General features: G+C 38.2%; 1 protein-coding gene across 4 annotated transcripts in view; it reads right to left on the bottom strand.

Moving 5' to 3' along the window:
• The window catches only part of RBPJ (recombination signal binding protein for immunoglobulin kappa J region), a 115,240-nt gene that overhangs the window by 23,459 nt on the left and 72,920 nt on the right, over positions 1 to 18,861 (bottom strand). For all 4 annotated transcript variants that reach the window (XM_027544211.1, XM_027544212.1, XM_027544213.1 and 1 more), the window contains one exon: positions 5,039 to 5,134. In XM_027544211.1, coding sequence (XP_027400012.1) covers positions 5,039 to 5,127 — 89 coding nt within the window. In that variant the 5' untranslated portion in view covers positions 5,128 to 5,134. The remainder of the gene's footprint in view (positions 1 to 5,038; positions 5,135 to 18,861) is intronic.

The raw sequence follows: 18,861 nt of genomic DNA, 5'->3' as shown, positions 1-18,861 counted from the left end.
AATCGATGTTTTTAACTTGGACAGATGGTCAACATGTCCCAATCAGTGAAAAGTCTGAAATCAAGTGGTCAGCTTTCAGAGTTTAACAGCTGCTATGAAAGCATACTTTATGAAACAATGTGCCTTTATTTTCTAATCTTTCCCAGTAGCTGCTGCTGCTGCTGCTAAGTCGCTTCAGTCGTGTCCAACTCTGTGCGACCCCAAAGACAGCAGCCCACCAGGCTCCCCTGTCCCTGGGATTCTCCAGGCAAGAACACTGGAGTGGGTTACCATTTCCTTCTCCAGTGCATGAAAGTGAAAAGTGAAAGTGAAGTCGCTCAGTCATGTCCCACCCTTAGCGACCCCATGGACAGCAGCCTTCCAGGCTCCTCCGTCCATGGGATTTTCCAGGCAAGAGTACTGGAGTGGAGTGCCACTGCCTTCTCCAGTAGCTACATCTTAGCAACTTAGGCAAACAATGCTTTTATCTACCACTTGGTGGCGATATGCACACATTTATGATTTTATTCATTTCCTAAGTCAAACAATCAGTCTTTATTTTCAGAGAATGATTCAACAACTTTTCCCTCAAATCCTAAGATGAGGTCTGGAAAATACCTTACAGATTCAAAGAAGTCTTTTTATTCAGCCCAATACATAATATCAGACAAAATCTAAACACATCATTTACATTATCTGTCTATTCTGGCAGAATCATTACCCTTTGATGATTATTCATACTTCCCATAACACAAAGTTGAAGAAATGTTAATACATCAAATGACATTTCCATATCTTTAATGGAAATTTTCCTCTAGACAAAATAATTTTTTCTTTAAGTTTATTTTTCAATCTTGTAAAGAACGTCTTCAATGAAAGGTTAAAACTAACCACTAATGTAAGTGGGATACCAAATGTGTTAAGCAAAGAAATATTCCTTATTAGGCACTAAAGTGAATTCTCAGAACAATTTAAATTTTAGGATAAAACTTCCATCTCAAATATTTCTAGCATCATTCACTGGAATTATTTTGTAAGCCAAGAGGACTGTGGTCATGTCCCCAGGTTACCTCATGCCTAAACTTAGCAGCTTTTCAGAAAGGCCTGAATCTGATCAACAAGAAAGAAAGCAGATATTCCTCTTTCTACTACACTCTACCAAGCAGCAAGGGACAAGACCTCTTCCAGTAAGAAGCCCTGACAATCACCCTGGAGACTGGCCTCTGTTAGCAGCCCCTGACTATTAATACTTTTTAAAAATCAAGTAATTTTGAGACGTTTTTGCCTTTACTGTAAAACTAGTGCCATGTCTCTTCTGGAAATGTTAATAACACAGTACATATAAGAAAGTAGTTACTCTGGCATTTTTTTTTAATCCTTTCATTTTTTGGAGTCAGAAGCTTAGATTCCTTGATCTTTCCTTAATAGAAAGAAATTGAATAAATACAACCATAATAAAAGATAATCACTAAATCACCTATTTTAACTCAATAAGCCACTATAGCTTTATATTTTTAACAGTGACTAGCAAACAGGAATCTTATCTGGGACTTTGAGAAGCTCTTCCCTGTCTGTATCTCCACTGGGTCTCAGTTATCCACTTCAGTATTAAATGACATAGCGACTTTTAAAACTCTTGGCTTAAAAGAGCCTTTTGCATAGTACCTAGAATCTAGCAGGCTGTCAGAAATAAAGAAAAAATGAGTTAATAAATGAATCAAAACATACTAAAAAAATGGATCTTCAAAAATACATGGGTGGGGAGAGGGAAAGCAACACAGCCCAGGTGAGCAGCTATACAATGAACTTGTTAAGTTAAATTATTCCTATTTTCACTGTTGTTGTTCAGTTACTAAGTCATGTCCGACTCTTTGCAACCCCACGGACTGCAGCACACCTGGCTCCTCTGTATTTCACTATCTCCTGGAGTTTGCTCAAATTCATGTCCATTGAGTCGGTGATGCCATCCAATCATCTTATCCTCTGTCGACCCCTTCTTCTCCTGCCCTCAATCTTTTCCAGCATCAGAGTCTTTTCCAATGAGTCAGGTGGCCAGAGTACTGAAGCTTGAGCTTTAGCATCAATCCTTCCAATGAATATTCAGGACTGATTTCCTTTAGGACTGACTGTTTTGATCTCCTTGCAGTCCAAGGGACTCTCAAGAGGCTTCTCCAGTATCACAATACAAAAGCATCAATTATCGGCACTCAGCCTTTTTTATGGTCCAGCTCTCATATCCATACATGACTACTGTAATCACCTCTGTTGGCAAAGTGATGTCCCTACTTTTTAATATGCTGGCTGTCTAGGTTTGTCATAGCTTTTCTTCTGAGAAGCAAGCATCTTTTAATTTCATGGTTGCAGTCAGTCTGCATTGATTTTGGAGCCCAAGAAAATAAAATCTGTCACCGCTCCCACTTTTTCCCCTTCTATTTGCCATGAAGTGATGGGACCAGATGCTACGATCTTAGTTTTTTAATACTGAGTTTCAAGCCCGGTTTTTCACTCTCCTCTTTCACCTTCATCAAGAGGCCCTTTAGTTCCTCTTTACTTTCTGCCATTACTGTGATATCATGTGCGTATCTGAAGTTGTTGATATTTCTCCTGACAATCTTGATTCCAGCTTGTGAGCTATCAAGCCCAGCATTTCGTATGATGTACTCTGCATAAAAGCTAAATAACCAAGATGACAATATACAGCTTTGACGTACTCCTTTCCCAATTTTGAACCAGTCAGTTATCCCATGTCCAGTTCTAACTGTTGCTTCTTGACTCACACACAGGTTTCTCAAGAGACAGGTAAGGTGGTCTGGTAATCCCATCTCCTTAAGAATTTTTCAGTTTGTTGTGATCAACACAGTCAAAGGCTTTAGCATAGTCAATGAAGCAGATGATTTTCTGGAACTTCCTTGCTTTTTCCACAATCCAATGAATATTGGCAATTTATCTCTGCTTCCTTTGCCTCTTTGGAACACAGCTTGTACATCTAGAAGTTCTTGGTTCACATAGTGCTGAAGCCTAGCTTGAAGGATTTTGAGCATGACCTTGCTATATAGCATGTGAAATGAGAGCAACTGTATGATGTTTTGAGCATTCTTTGGCATTGCTCTTCTTTGAGACTGGAATGAAAACTAATCTTTTCCAGTTCTGTGGCCACTGCTGAGTTTTCCAAATTTGCTGACATATTGAGCACAACACTTTAAAAGAAGATGTTCTTTTAGGATTTTAAATAGCTCAGCTGGAATTCCACCACTTCCACCTCTAGCTTTGTTTGTAGTTATGCTTCCTAAGATCCACTTAACTTCATACTCTACGATGTCGAGCGCTAGGTGAATGACCACATCACTGTGGCTATCCAGGTCATTAAGACCTTTTTTGTATGGTTTTTCTGTGTATTCTTGCCACCTCTTCTTAATCTCTTTTGCTTCTGATAGGTCCTTACTATTTCTGTCCTTTAACATGCCCATCCTTGCATGAAATGCTCTCTTGACATCTCCAATTTTCTTGAAGAGATCTCTAGTATTTTCTATTCTATTGTCTACCATCCCATTTCTAAAGTCTCTGATCTGTTGTTTCCTAACTAATGCACTCCTATTTACAAGATTCTTCTAAAGATTAAAACTTTAAAACATCTGTAAGGCATTTCCTGAACAATGTCTAGATCATGACTGGATAAAGGAAAGCTGTTCCTTCTTCACCATGAGGTGCAACACCGGCCTTTTAGATCCATCTCAAGTAATGAAGGTACTGACTTGGTTTGCTTTGCTTAGGAGTTTAAAAAAAAAAAAAGAAAAAAAAGACCGTCTCCTGTATTTACATGAGGTCATGGGGCAGGGAGACCTGAATACCCAGTATCAACTTCATGCAAAAAGGGGCCACTATCTTGATTTGGCTTCTATGTCCCAAACCATAGGTACCAACTTCTTCTAGTATTTGAATCAGATGATTAAGTTTCATGAGTAATCAGAAATTTAGAGAACTTGAATAACTAAAAACAAACACTTGACAATATGAGTCCTAAATACTGTTTTCAGCTGCTAATCCTCTTTGATGATAAGATTATCAACTAAATAGTTTCAGCTCAGATTTAGAGGACTTTGAGAAACAGACTATTTAAAAAATTTTTAGCACATTCAATCAATGTACTCCATTTCCTTTCTCTTATGCATATGCTAAGATTTCCTTTATCTCACAAACTCAAAGATTTTGTGGAATCGAAAAGACTCCACTCATTCCTTTCAATCCAATACTTAAACCTAAATTTTCATTCCTTCTTCCAGTTCAGTTTTATTACCTTTCGAGCCAACCCAAAAAATCTTTCATGTTCCTCCATAAGCAGCCTTGTCCACCAAAGCATGTTATTTTATGCTTAACATAAAAATGCTATCTGAAAGACAAAGACTTGAGAAACTATTAACAGAAAAATTCTAGGAACTAAGTGAAAAAAACAAGTTAACAAAACCCCACAAGTATATGCCAAAAATGTTGAAATTTAAAAGATACTAAGATAAACACTAAATATTAAAATGTTATCTAATTTTGGCTAATCTGATTTATAGGTCATTTCTGTAAGGCCACATTCACATAATATGAGCACCAGCTCAACTCTGCTGTTTTTCCCTTAACCTGAACAGGCACACAGTCAAGGTGGAAAGGGCTGGGAGTACTTTTCTTCACAATCACTCCATAATTCAATTCTGGGGTCTGTTTAAGCCTTTTCTTTTTAAAATGGTAATATTGAGGTCATATTTCTTTATAAAACTACATTTTGCACCAAAAGGAAAACTACTTTTTGAATGAGCTAATGTACCACAGAAGTACTTAGGGAATACTATAGAGTCCCGAATAAAAATTATGGATTATTTCATTTTGTGAAATGAGGGATTTAGCCAGAGGATCTATACTAAATAGAAACAATAGAGACAAATCCTGTACTTTTCACTTTGTACTTGCAAATAACCCAATAACAGAAACCATTCTCTTACTTGCATATCAATACATCATTTGTAAATTCATCTGATAACTATTAACTATCCACAAAAAGAAAAAATAATCTTACCTTTTTTCATTTCCATATGACTTCTGTGCAACTTTTGCATGAAGAATAAGCACTGTTTGATCCCCTCGCTCTTTTAAATAATTTCGCATAGCTTCTCTAAAATAAAATATAAATATTACTATTACAGGAGTAAGATTTGGAATATTACTATGTTCTGTAAAAAGAATGCTTAAATGTTTCAAACAAGTAAATCTAAAAATGAAAGCAATAAAGCAAAACAAACCATAACTAATTTAAAAAGTATTATACAATGAAGAAATAAACACTGCTCGTCTTCAACAGTATACTTTTTTCTCTGCAAAGAAGCTGTCCCTCACTATAGGAATTTATAATATAACTCAATTAAACCAAACTTACAACTTATAGAGTAACTAGAAACACCAAGTACATTGCTTATTAGGCTTTAAACCCTTTGTAAAATTAATCATGAGCAATATTTTTGTACTTAATAATCTAATTCACCACTAAGACTAGGGCCTCTCCTCCAGCTATTAGAATGAGTGTTTTTCACCAAATACAAATCCATAAGAAATTCTCAGGTCATTCAAATTTAGTATTACATGTTCTTAAAATAACAACCCTACAAAAGGAATAAGAAAGGGCTATTATTTATATACAAACTCATAATTACTCTCAATGATGTTACTAAACACAAAGTTTAATAAAAGATAATTCAAATTAGGGAAGAACAATTAAATTTTGGAAAAAATACAATGGTAACTGTTTTGGGTACAAAGTACTCCAACTATCCATTTATTACGCAAATACTGTAAAAAAAGTTCAATGTCTTAAAAACATTTATCAATTATTTTGCTAAGCAATACAATAGAATACAAAGAACCCAAGGTCTACACAGGTCAAACTTCCACATATCTGAATCAGCAGAATCCTAATTCTTAAGATGTTTAACACATTACAAAATTAAAGCAGAAGTGCTTCAAAAACAATCATCAAGAAGCACTTTTAATACACTGAATACTGTTTTATTTATAAGTAAAAAGACAAATGTGTAAGAGAACAGCTATAGAATAATGAAAAGTGAAGTGAAAGAGTTAGTTGCTCAGTTGTGTCCGAGTCTGTGCTACCCCATGGACTGCCAGGCTCCTTTGTCCATGGGATTCTCCAGGCAAGAATACTGCAGTGGGTTGCCATTTCCTTCTCCAGGGGATCTTCCCGAACCAGGGATGGAACGTGGGTCTCAAACATTGCAGGCAGACTCTTTACGGTCTGAGCCACTACGGAAGCCCACAGAATAGTAGTAAGTTATCAAAGGTGGGGAAATTACACTTGAAGCACTCTGAAACTAAGTGGCCTGGGGCATATCTCTTAACCTCATCTAGCTTGGTTTCTGTATCTGGTAATAAGAATAATGCTGACATAATATAGAGTGGTTGAGGATAAATAAGATGATCTAGATGACAGTGTTTATATTTACTGATTCAAGGCACACAAGGTAACACTGGAATCTAACAGATTGAGAATTAATCCTTACCACAGGAACAAAGCTCAAAGTCCAGTAAAGACAGTAAAACATATTTGGAAAACAAATTGTTATGAAATACATGAGAGGGATTGGGGGCAGGAGGAGAAGGGGATGACAGAGGATGAGATGGCTGGATGGCATCACTGACTTGATGGACGTGAGTCTGAGTGATCTCCGGGAGTTGGTGATGGACAGGGAGGCCTGGCGAGCTGCGATTCATGGGGTCGCAAAGAGTCGGACACGACTGAGCGACTGAACTGAACATGGTTCAAATAGAGGTCTGACCAAAAGTTTTGCCAAGAGAACACACTGGTCATATCAAACACCCTCTTCCAACAACACAAGAGAAGACTCTACACATGGACACCACCAGATGGTCAACACCAGAATCAGACTGATTACATTCTTTGCAGCCAAAGATGGAAAAGCTCTATACAGTCAGCAAAAACAAGACGGGGAGCTGACTGTACCTCAGATCATGAACTCCTTATTGCCAAATTCAGACTTAAATTGAAGAAAGTAGGGAAAACCACTGGACCATTCAGGTATGACCTAAGTCAAATCCCTATGATTATACAGTGGAAGTGAGAAATAGATTTAAGGGACCAGATCTGACAGAGTGCCTGATGAATTATGGACAGAGGTTCCTGACACTGTACAAGAGACAGGGATCAAGACCATCCCCATGGAAAAGAAATGCAAAAACGCAAAATGGCTTTACATTACAAATAGCTTTTCATTACAAATAGCTGTGAAAAGAAGAGAAGCAAAAGGAGAAGCAAAGGAGAAAAGGAAAGATATAATCATCTGAATGCAGAGTTCCAAAGAATAGAAAGGAGAGATAAGAAAGCCTTCCTCAGCAATCAGTGCAAAGAAATAGAGGAAAACAACAGAATGGGAAAGACTAGAGATTTCTTCAAGAAAATTAGAGATACGAAGGGAACATTTCATGCAAAGATGGGCTCGATAAAGGACAGAAATGGTATGGACCTAACAGAAGCAGAAGATATTAACAAGAGGTGGTAAGAATACACAGAAGAACTGTACAAAAAAGATTTTCACGACCAAGATAATCACGATGGTGTGATCACTCACCTAGAGCCAGACATCCTGGAATGTGAAGTCAAGTGGGCCTTAGAAAGCATCATTACGAACAAAGAGGGTGGAGGTGATGGAATTCCACTTGAGCTATTTCAAATCCTGAAAGATGATGCTGTGAAAATGCTGCACTCAATATGCCAGCAAACTTGGAAAACTCAGCAGTGGCCACAGGACTGGAAGAGGTCAGTTTTCATTCCAATCCCAAAGAAAGGCAATGCCAAAGAATGCTCAAACTACCGCACAATTGCACTCATCTCACACGCTAGGAAAGTAATGCTCAAAATTCTCCAAGCCAGGCTTCAGCAATACGTGAACCGTGAACTTCCAGATGTTCAGGCTGGTTTTAGAAAAGGCAGAGGAACCAGAAATCAAATTGCCAACATCTGCTGGATCATCGAAAAAGCACGAGAGTTCCAGAAAAACATCTATGTCTGCTTTACTGACTATGCCAAAGCCTTTGACTGTGTGGATCACAATAAACTGTGGAAAATTCTGGAAGAGATGCGAATACCAGACCACCTGACCTGGCTCTTGAGAAGCCTATTTGCAGGTCAGGAAGCAACAGTTAAAACTGGACATGGAACAACAGACTGGTTCAAATAGGAAGAGGAGTACGTCAAGGCTGTATACTGTCACCCTGATTATTTAACTTCCATGCAGAGTACATCATGAGAAACGCTGGGCTGGAAGAAGCACAAGCTGGAATCAAGATTGCTGGGAGAAATATCAATAACCTCAGATATGCAGATGACACCACCCTTATGGCAAAAAGTAAAGAGGAACTCAAAAGCCTCTTGATGAAAGTGAAAGTGGAGAGTGAAAAAGTTGGCTTAAAGCTCAACATTCAGAAAACTAAGATCATGGCATCTGGTCCCATCACTTCATGGGAAATAGATGGGGAAACAGTGGAAACAGTGTCAGACTTTATCTTTTGGGACTCCAAAATCTCTGCAGATGGTGACTGCAGCCATGAAATTAAAAGATGCTTACTCCTTGGAAGGAAAGTTATGACCAACCTAGATAGCATATCAAAAAGCAGAGACATTACTTTGTCAACAAAGGTCCATCTAGTCAAGGCTATGGTTTTTCCAGTAGTCATGTATGGATATGAGAGTTGGACTCTGAAGAAAGCTGAGCACTGATGAATTGATGCTTTTGAACTGTGGTGTTGAAGAAGACTCTTGAGAGTCCCTTGGACTGCAAGGAGATCCAACCAGTCCATCCTAAAGGAGATCAGCCCTGGGATTTCTTTGGAAGGAATGATGCTAAAGCTGAAACTTCAATACTTTGGCCACCTCATGCAAAGAGTTGACTCATTGGAAAAGACCCTGATGCTGGGAGGGATTGGGGGCAGGAGGAGAAGGGGATGACAGAGATGAGATGGCTGGATGGCATCACCGACTCGATGGACATGAGTTTGAGTAAACTCCAGAAGTTGGTGATGGACAGGGAAGCCTGGCGTGCTGCGATTCATGGGGTCGTAAAGAGTCAGACACGACTGAGCGACTGAACTGAACTGATGTAAAGGAGGGCAGAGGTAATAAAGGACCCTGATTCAATCCCTGGTCCGGGAAGATCCCGCATGCTGCGGAGTAACCAAGCCCAAGCGCCACAACTACTGGGCTCTCGCTCTAGAGTCCTTGAGCCACAACCATTGAGTCGTTCTGCAACTACTGTAGCCTATGTGCCCTTGAGACCGTGCTCCACAACAAGAGAAGCCGCGGTAAAGAGAAGACTGTGCACCACAATGAAGAGGAGTCCCCGCTCGCCGCAGCTGGAGAAAAAAGCATGCGCAGCAACAAAGACCCAGCACGGCCAAAAATAAATAAATCTTTAAAAAAAATTTAAATAATAAATATAAAAGTTTAAGTTAATTCAAATCCCACCCTATGACAGATGATGATAAAAGCAATAGCAGGTAATAAAATTCTTAAAATACCTAGAAAACACTTAAAATCTTAAAAAAAAAAAAAAAAATCCATCTCTTTGAAACTGGGAAAAGATCATCATTTAATTTTATCCCAAAGTGAAAGTGTTAGTTGCTCAGTCCTGTCCAACTCTTTGTAACCCCATGGACTGCAGCCCACCAGGCTCCACTGTCCATGGACTTTTCCAGGCAAGAACACTGGAATGGGTTGCCATTTTCTTCTCCAGGGGATCTTCCCAATACAGGGTTGGAACCTGGGTCTCCCACATTGCAGTCAGATTCTTCACCATCTGAGCCACCAAACCCCATTACCAAAAAAACACCATGCTGTGATTCCCCTGGTGGTCCAGTGGCTAAGACTCAGCGGCCCGAAAGGAGGGGGTCGGAGTGTGATCCCTGATCACAGAATTAGATCCAACATGCTGCAACTAAGACTTCACATGCAGGCAACTAACAAAAAGATCCCACATGCAGTAATGAAGATCCAAAATCTCATGAGCTAAAACTAAAGAAACAAAATCATAAAAAAAAAGAAAAAGCGCCATGCTGTGGAATCTGGATTTTCAATGGACAGAAAAGGCAACGTAAGATCTTAAGGGTTTTTTTTTTTTTAAGACATACAGTCAATTTTATTTTTCAGTTAATTTTAGTGGTGAAATAGGGAAAGGACTTTAGAAAGCACAGAGACAAACTTGAAATAAGGCTGACACACTAAGGAAGAGGTAATAGAAGATAGTACAGAAGACAACTTTTAAGTGTTTTGTTTCAGGAGAGGCAAGTGTATAATAAGTTCCATCATATTTGACAAACGTCGACTCTGAAATGCCCCAGAACTCCAAGCTGGTAGGTTGTTGGAAATAACCACCTGTAGTTCCTGAGAAGGATCTGGGCTGGAAAAGTAGGGTTCATTGGTATATAGCTCACAACTAAAGCCATGGAAGGGAATTAAATCTCTGAGAAAGAAAACACAGTGATAGGAATGTCAAGAAGAAAATGTATAAAAGGAAATGAAGAAGAACCAGTAAGGGTAGAACTGAAACTGTCTATGAGATGCTAAGGAAGGAGACAACCTCAAAAAAAGTTAACAATCAAGAGTGAGATGCTGCAAAGGTATAAGTCTCTAATTTTAGCAAGAAGTCAGCCACCAGCTAACAAAAAGTCTTACCAATTTTTGTAAAATGAGAGTCTGCTGTGATGCCTAACAGGTCAGAAGAAGGCCATAGGTACTACTGATATTTGAAAATACTCTCTAGGGAATGGAGAAAGACGCTGACAATGTAAATGACTGAAAATCTGTATTGAAGGACTGGCTAATGTTGAAATTCATAAATGATAGTGACAATTCCCACTAACATTCCAAGGGAATAGACAGCACATTCTCAAACCTGCTGGGTAGTGGACAAGTGGTGTAGCATGAAGAGGATAAGGATAATACGGGATCTGAGGCGCGACTAAGTCATATGACTGACCAAAGTGTTCAAGGTAGATAAGGAAACAAAAGCTAAGCCAGAAGGTCAGTATCTTGACAAAACTGACACAGATGTCCAGTCACTGGCATAAAATGTGAATAGTTGCAATATACTTGAAAAAAAAATTTTAAGAAGCAATTTCAAATATATTTCCCCATACTGGATTCTACTTGCATTATAGTCTCTATTATATCATTTAGCAATTACTTAGTGTGTCAGATGTCAGGGCTTTTTCCTTGTCATCCCAAACAGTATGCAAAGCCTCTAAGACACACTATCAGACACATTTTAGAAATGGAGGAACAGTTAAGTAACTTTCCAAAATGACACTGAAGTCTCAGGATTCAAACTTAGGCAGTCTGGCTCTTGAAGACAAAATTAATATTATTAGATATTTTGCACTGGTTATGAGCCCAGTTTTGGTATAAAACAGGGGTCTGAATTTTAACTCTTATCAATTACTAAGCCTGAGTTTTCTTACCTGTTTAAAAAAAAATGACATTAATAGCTCATATTGTGAAAAATATTTTAAATTAAGTATCCCCACAATCTGACAAATATCAAGGGTCAGGCAACTCTACCTATTATTATTATTTTCTTAGAACAGCAGGAGGAAGCGGGCAGGAGGTAGAGGTTGGAAGACTTCCACTTAAATTTGACAGCAAACTTGAAAGGAAGGGACCAGGAGGTAAAGGATCAGGTGTCCCACCTGACTTGCAAGGCACGAGTTTCTGCAAGCGTAACAGGTAGGCTACACTTTTATCCGTCTTCCCATTAAAGATTTATTGAGAGCCCATTACTTCCCAGGCACTGGTTATCATGCTAGCTGCTCATATTGGAAGTAACTGTTCACAACGTCATCATGACAAAAGAGTACAGATCTCAACATATTTATGATGAATGCAAGATAGCTCCAGTTTTCCTTGTCTTTTCCCTTCATATTTATAATACAAATTCTTGAAAAAGCCACTAAAAACTTTAATAATAGTTGTTCTGTAATAACAATTTAACAAACATCTTCTTCAACAAGACAAAATCCAGTTTGTTAATAGAATATCAAACATTAAAATTATGTTCTCTGGCAATTGTAGGTTGATAGTTCTATTTCGTACCTTAAAGAGCCATTAAAAAAAATTAAGGTAATATACTCAAAAGAAACACAATTAAAAAGTAAAGCCCATGAAGTGATAGCCCATATGCTCTTCACTCAAACAGAATAGAGTGTCTTCAAATGAACAGGTTTTCAATCTAGGCACTGTTGACATCCTGGGCTAAACAATTCTCTGGTGTGAGGGGGCTGTACAGCACACCGGAGGGTGTTTAGCAGTATCTCTAACTTCTACCGATTAGAAGCCAATAACACCTTTCCTCAATGTGTGACAACCAAAAATGTCTCCAGATATTGCCAAATATCAGAGGGGTGGGGCAATTTACCTGGGATGAAAATAAGTGGATTAAAGAAAACCAAAATTGTTCCTTCCAACAGTAAGATGAGAAAATCATCCAATGTCTTTTTAAGAAAGAACAAGGGAAATTTTATTTGAAAACAATATAGGTGCTATAAGGACCTTACCAGTAGAATTACTACTTTGTATTGCTGAATTATTAAAAAAAAAAAAAAACAAAAAAAAACAGTGACAATAAAGCTGAAACTCATAATCTGTTTTAACAGTTACTATTTAACAAGTTTTGAAGTTTATGTATTCTTTAATTCATTCCATAATTCCTTATAAAATATTCATTCTGAATGGAAGCCAATTAAAAATTATTTGAAGAAGAGTATGGAGCAACTATTTTTGAGTTTTCTTACTTAAAACACATTTAGCTTAAATGTTTAGAAAAGCAGAAAGTTTTATCAATATTTTTTACTAACATGAAATCATGGCAAATGCCATTATAATTTGACATGGTTAAATTATTACTTTGTCAACCTTCTGACTCTTTTTTCCTTTATAAATGTGTACTTTTTATATTGCAAGCAAAATTCAAAAAAGAATATCCTTAATGGTGCTAACCCCTAATCATCTGAAAATAGAACCCTTACTTCCTGACCGCATTCAGTTAAGCCGCCATGACTGCGGCAAAGGGTGCGTAAGTGATTTAAACCATGTGCGCGCGCGCACCCGCGCGTGTGTGTTTGTGTTGGGGGCTGGGGATTGTGGGGAAGGCATTTGAGCTGGGAACTAACCATAGCCAATTCCAAATACTCAAGAAGAATGGTGGCCCACAAAGATGGAAGGTCTAAACTGTCACCCTTACCAACGGAATCAGTCTCTGTACTCCTCAAATTGGATTTCTGTCACTTGTAAAATCCAAATAATAAAGGTTCCAACATGAACTGTCTGCTGGTAAAGAAACTTATTTTTGTTGCATTAAGTAATTCCACACATACACCCAACACCTGCAAACATTTCAGAGCGCTGCAGAGTACAGTTTGAGAAAAACTGGGAGGCCTGGCATGCTGCAGTCCATGGGGTCGCAGAGTTGGACATGATGAGCAACTGAACTGAACTGACTATAGGCCACAGAAAACCATGCCAGTTGTTTCTGTATCTCAGTATAAAACCTGGTTATTCTGGTGTTTTAATCCACAGTCAAGTAAAGTCAGTTATATCTGTGATCCACATTAAGGGGACTATCTTCAAGAGAGTGGGATGCCCTTGAGAGTTAGCATTCAATTCCTACCATATGTATTCATCTATATATCCAGAAGAATGTAGTATTTTTAAAAAGTGAAATGCTTAACAGTACATAGTATTAACTATACTTAATCAAAAATAACTCTGTATCAGTAAAATAGTACTTTTAGAACACTATCCAAAAGATCATCCTCTAAGTAACAATGTATTTTTTTAAACTACTGCTTAATTTGGAAGACAGGGATGAGAAGAGGATAGGTTTAAAAGATTATTTTTTAAAAGAAAGAAACTCTGAATTAAACTCTCCAACCTCCATACACTCCCAGAGATACAAAATTCCTTATCATTCTGCATAAAGGATTTCTTTAGCACTTCTTACAGAGAAGGCAATGGCACCCCACTCCAGTACTTTTGCCTGGAAAATCCCATGGATGGAGGAGCCTGGTAGGCTGCAGTCCATGGGGTCGCTAGAGTCGGACAAGACTGAGCAACTTCACTTTCATTTTTCACTTTCATGCATTGGAGAAGGAAATGGCAACCCACTCCAGTGTTCTTGCCTGGAGAATCCCGGAGACGGGAAGCCTGGTGGGCTGCCGTCTATGGGGTCGCACAGAGTCGGACATGACTGAAGCAACTTAGCAGCAGCAGCAGCAGCACTTCTTATAGCTCGGGCCTGTTTATGATTGATTCCTTTTCAGTTTCTTATGTTGAAAACTGTCTTTGTTTTTGCCTTTGCTGAGTCTAGAACTCTAGGTTGCCATATTTTCCCCCCTTGAGAACTTAAATACTCTTGTTCCACTGTCCTCTTCTTCCTAGCAAGGTTTCAGATGAAAAACCTCTGTCACGCTATCTTTGTTCCTCTGTATATAATGTATCATTTTTCTCTGTTCCATTTAATATTTTCTCTTTATCACTGTGGTTAAGCAGTCTAGTCAAGGCTATGGTTTTTCCAGTGGTCATGTATGGATGTGAGGGTTGGACTATGAGGAAAGCTGAGCACCGAAGAACTGATGCTTTTGAACTGTGGTGCTGGAGAAGACTGTTGAGAGTTCCTTAGACTGCAAGAAGATCCAACCAGTCCATCCTAAAGGAGATCAGTCCTGGGTGTTCATTGGAAGGACTGATGTTGAAGCTGAAACTCCAATACTTTGGCCACCTGATGTGAAGAGCTGACTCATTTGAAAAGACCCTGATGCTGGGAAAGATTGAGGGCAGGAGAAGGGCACGACAGAGGATGAGATGGTTGAATGGCATCATCGACTTGATGGACATGGGTTTGGGTGAACTCCAGGAGTTGGTGATGGACAGGGAGGCCTGGCATGCTGCGGTTCATGGGGTCGCAAAGAGTCAGACACAACTGAGCGACTGATCTGAACTGAACTGAACTAAGCCGTTTGATGATGATGTGTTTCCAGAAATAAACGGTAATAGTTTTTGCACTTGGGGTTCACTGAGTTTTAGAATTGTTGTTTTATTATATAGTTTTCAGCAAATTTAGAAAATTTTCACTCATTATCTCTTGCAACCCACTCTGGTACTCTTGCCTGGAAAATCCCATGGATGGAGGAGCTTGGCAGGCTACAGTCCATGGCGTCGCGAAGAGTCAGACATGACTGAGCAACTTCACTTTCTTTTTCTTTCTTTCCCCTTCAATGACTTCAATGACATGTGTATTGGTCCATTTGAAAATAAAATACAGTTCACTAATGATATTTTTCAGACATTTTATCTGTGTGCTTCATTTTGGATAGCTTCTATTAGTATGCCTTCAAGTTTACTAATTTCTTCGGTAGCATGTATCTGTAATTAATACAAGTGTATTTTTTCATTTAAATAGTTTAGTTTTCATCTCTACAAATGTGAATTGGATCTTCTCTTTTTTTAAATCTTCCATGTCCTTTATTTAACTTCCAATCTCTCTTCCAGCTCAGGGATCTGCAATTACAGCCTATAGGCCAAATGCAACCTATCACCTATAGTAGAAATAAAGTTATATTCCAGTATACAGTAATGTCCATTCATTTAGACATTGTGTCTGGCTACTTTTGCGATACAATAAAGTTGAATAGTTACAACAGAGGCTGTTCAGGCCACAAAAATATTTACCATTTTATCCTTTGACACAAATTTTGTACAGTCCTGATCTTAGCTTCTTAAACATAAAGAAGACAAATGTAATTAACAGTCTTAATGCCTTTTTCTATCATCTGTGTCACTTCTGGGTTGGTTTTAATGGACTGGTTTTTCTCATTATGAACCATTTTCCTACATTTTTTATTTTTACCATATGTTAAGACACAATGAATTTTACCATCTTTTTGAGTGCTGCATATTTTTCCATTTTTAAATATTCCTGAGCTTTGTTCTAGTTCTAAATTAAGTTATTTAGAAAATGTTTGATCCTTTCAAACTTGCTTAAGGTTTTTAGGTGAAACCAGAGCAGCATTTAGTTTAGGCCTAATTTTGTACCACTGAAACCAAACTCTTCTGAATACTCTAGTTGATGCACTGTGAATTATGAGCTTTTTTCCCCACTTTGACTACTGGCAACAGGCACAATTCATAGAATTGAGAGAGCTCTAGGAATTCTTTCCTCTAATTCTTTAGGTTTATCTTCCCCCAGCCTTGGTTGGTTTACTCACACATGTGTTGTTTAATACTCAGCTCAAGACTAGAGAGGACCCTCTAAAGATCTCTGAAACTCTGCATAGCTCTTTCCTCTCCAGTTCCCCACCCAAAGAATTCTGACCACTTTAATTAGCCTCCTTACATTCCCAGTTCATCTCCACAACTCAAGGTGCTTACCAGGCTCAACCTGGATTCCCTTTCCTACATCATATACTGGAAACTTTCTCCAGGCACTAAGCTGGGGCTCACCTCATTTGTCTCCTGTCTCTCAAGGCTCACTGTCCTTTCTTGCCTGCCATCCAATATCTTGAAAACTGCTGTTTCATATATTTTGTCCAGGCTTTTAGTTGTTCCAAGCTGAAGAGTAATTCCAGTCCCTGTTACTCCATCTTGGCCAGAAGCAGAAGTCCTAAAATCTACTAAAATTTTCTAACCAGGAAAAACTGCTTAAAAGGTAAATGGAAAGCCATGATAAAGTAGATGGGACCTAATTATATCATTGTATACACTTAAGGAAAGGAAAACCTCCTTTCCTTATATTATTACCATTTATTATATTTATTTATAACATTTATATATTGTGCTGATTGCTATTTTTATGGAAACGTGAAGTGAAGTTGCTCAGTCGTGTCCGACACTTTGCGACCCTGTGGACTGTAGCCCACCAGGCTCCTCCATCCATGGGATTCTCCAGGCAAGAATACTGGAATGGGTTGCCATTTCCTTCTCCATGGGATCTTCCCAACCCAGGGATTGAACCCAGGTCTCCGCATTGCAGGCAGACGCTTTAACCTCTGAGCCACCAGGGAAACCCAAATTATTCATCAAAATATATCTTATTGTTAGGAGTCACTCAAACCTATTCCTGCTGGTAATGAAATGAAAACAGTTATCTAATAATATCATTTATCTAATAAATAATGTTAAATTTCAAAATGCCTAATATGTGAATTAAACAAATTCCAGTCAGAATTTCTTCAAGATATATAAAAACAAGTAGTTGACAATATATTTACATTGACCTGTGAGGTAAGTTATATTTTCCCAACCCACTTGATCTGAAAAATGCCTTAAAAATATTTTTAAATTTTGAGTTTCAGATATAAAGTTACAAAAGTGGTACAAACAATTCCTAGTCTCCTTTTCCCTCAGACTAGCAAATGTTAACATTTTACCATATTTGTACCATTTAAGAGCACATTATAGACATAAAACCACTTTACCCAAAATACTTGTGTTTATTGCCAAAAAAACATTGTCTTATACAATCACATGCAATTATGACTGATACAATACTTCGGCAATAGATTTTTATTCAGTTGTTTCCAACTGTCCCTCTAATATCCTTTACTGGGGGGTGGAAGTGTGAAGTAGCCTTGAGAAACTCTGAACTCAGGCCAAATTAGGATAGCCTCCATTTTGTTTGTTATTTTAATTAAGCTGAGCTGGAACATGGACACATCACTCATTTACATATTGTCTATGGATGATTTGGGGACTTAAGAACAGAGCTGAAGAGTCACAACAAACTCAGTGTGATCCAAAGAGCCTAACACTTTCATTATCTGGTCCATTAGAGAAAATGTTTGGCAACTCCATCCTTAGAGCACAAGAAAAATTTGTTCCTGGTCCAGTTTAGTTAAATCTGTCATGTGTAACCTAGCTGTTGTGACCTTTGGGGTTCCTTTACTCTGGTTCTTTGCAGACTTTATTCTTTGTAATCTTAAAATTTTGAAGAGTAAATGCTGTTTACTTTATAGGATGTCCTTCCATCTGTGTCTGTCTGACGGTTTCCTTAAGCTTAGATTTAAGCTTATGCATTTTTGGCAAGAATCACACCAAAGCTATACTGTGATTCTTCATGATGCATGTGGAATTTATCTGTCCATTACTGGTGATGTTAATTTAGAACACTTAATTAAGGTGGTGTCTGTCAGATTTCCTGTCATGTTACTATTGCTCTCTTTATAGTTAACACTGACTCGATGGACGTGAGTCTGAGTGAACTCCAGGAGTTGGTGATGGACAGGGAGGCCTGGCGTGCTGCAATTCATGGGGTCGAAAAGAGTCGGACACAACTGAACGACTGAATTGAACTCATAGTTAACACATACTTTGTGAGATATGCTTAGACACTATAAAAAAGCTGTTTCTCATCAGACTTTAAACCAGTAGTTTAAACATCCATTGATGACGTTAGCCTGAGACGACAATCACTGTAGTGGTTGCCAATGTGTGGTTTCCTAGTTTCATCATTTCTTCTACATTTATTAGGTGGAATTCTTCTGTAAAGAGAAGCTATCTCCTTTCCTCCATTTATTTAAGTATTTAACTCAGCATACTCTTCTAAACTGTCATTTTATTTTATGGGTTCTAATCTATTATTGTCATTATTTATTTTGATGACCAAAGTGTCCATGATTTAGCTAAAAGAAGCCTCTTCAAACTGGCTCCTTTTGTGTGTCCTTCTGGCAGGTCCCCATCATTGTTTGAGTGAAACAGCTTTTTTAATAATGGCAACAATGTGGAAATGACCCAAATGGCCATCTGTGTGAATTAAATAAAGACTGGTCGGA

The sequence above is a fragment of the Bos indicus x Bos taurus genome, chromosome 6, assembly GCF_003369695.1.
Source record: "Bos indicus x Bos taurus breed Angus x Brahman F1 hybrid chromosome 6, Bos_hybrid_MaternalHap_v2.0, whole genome shotgun sequence".
Lineage (NCBI taxonomy): Eukaryota > Metazoa > Chordata > Mammalia > Artiodactyla > Bovidae > Bos > Bos indicus x Bos taurus.
The sequence above is the reverse complement of the archived record's forward strand: the minus strand, read 5'-3'. Positions and strand labels throughout refer to the sequence as shown.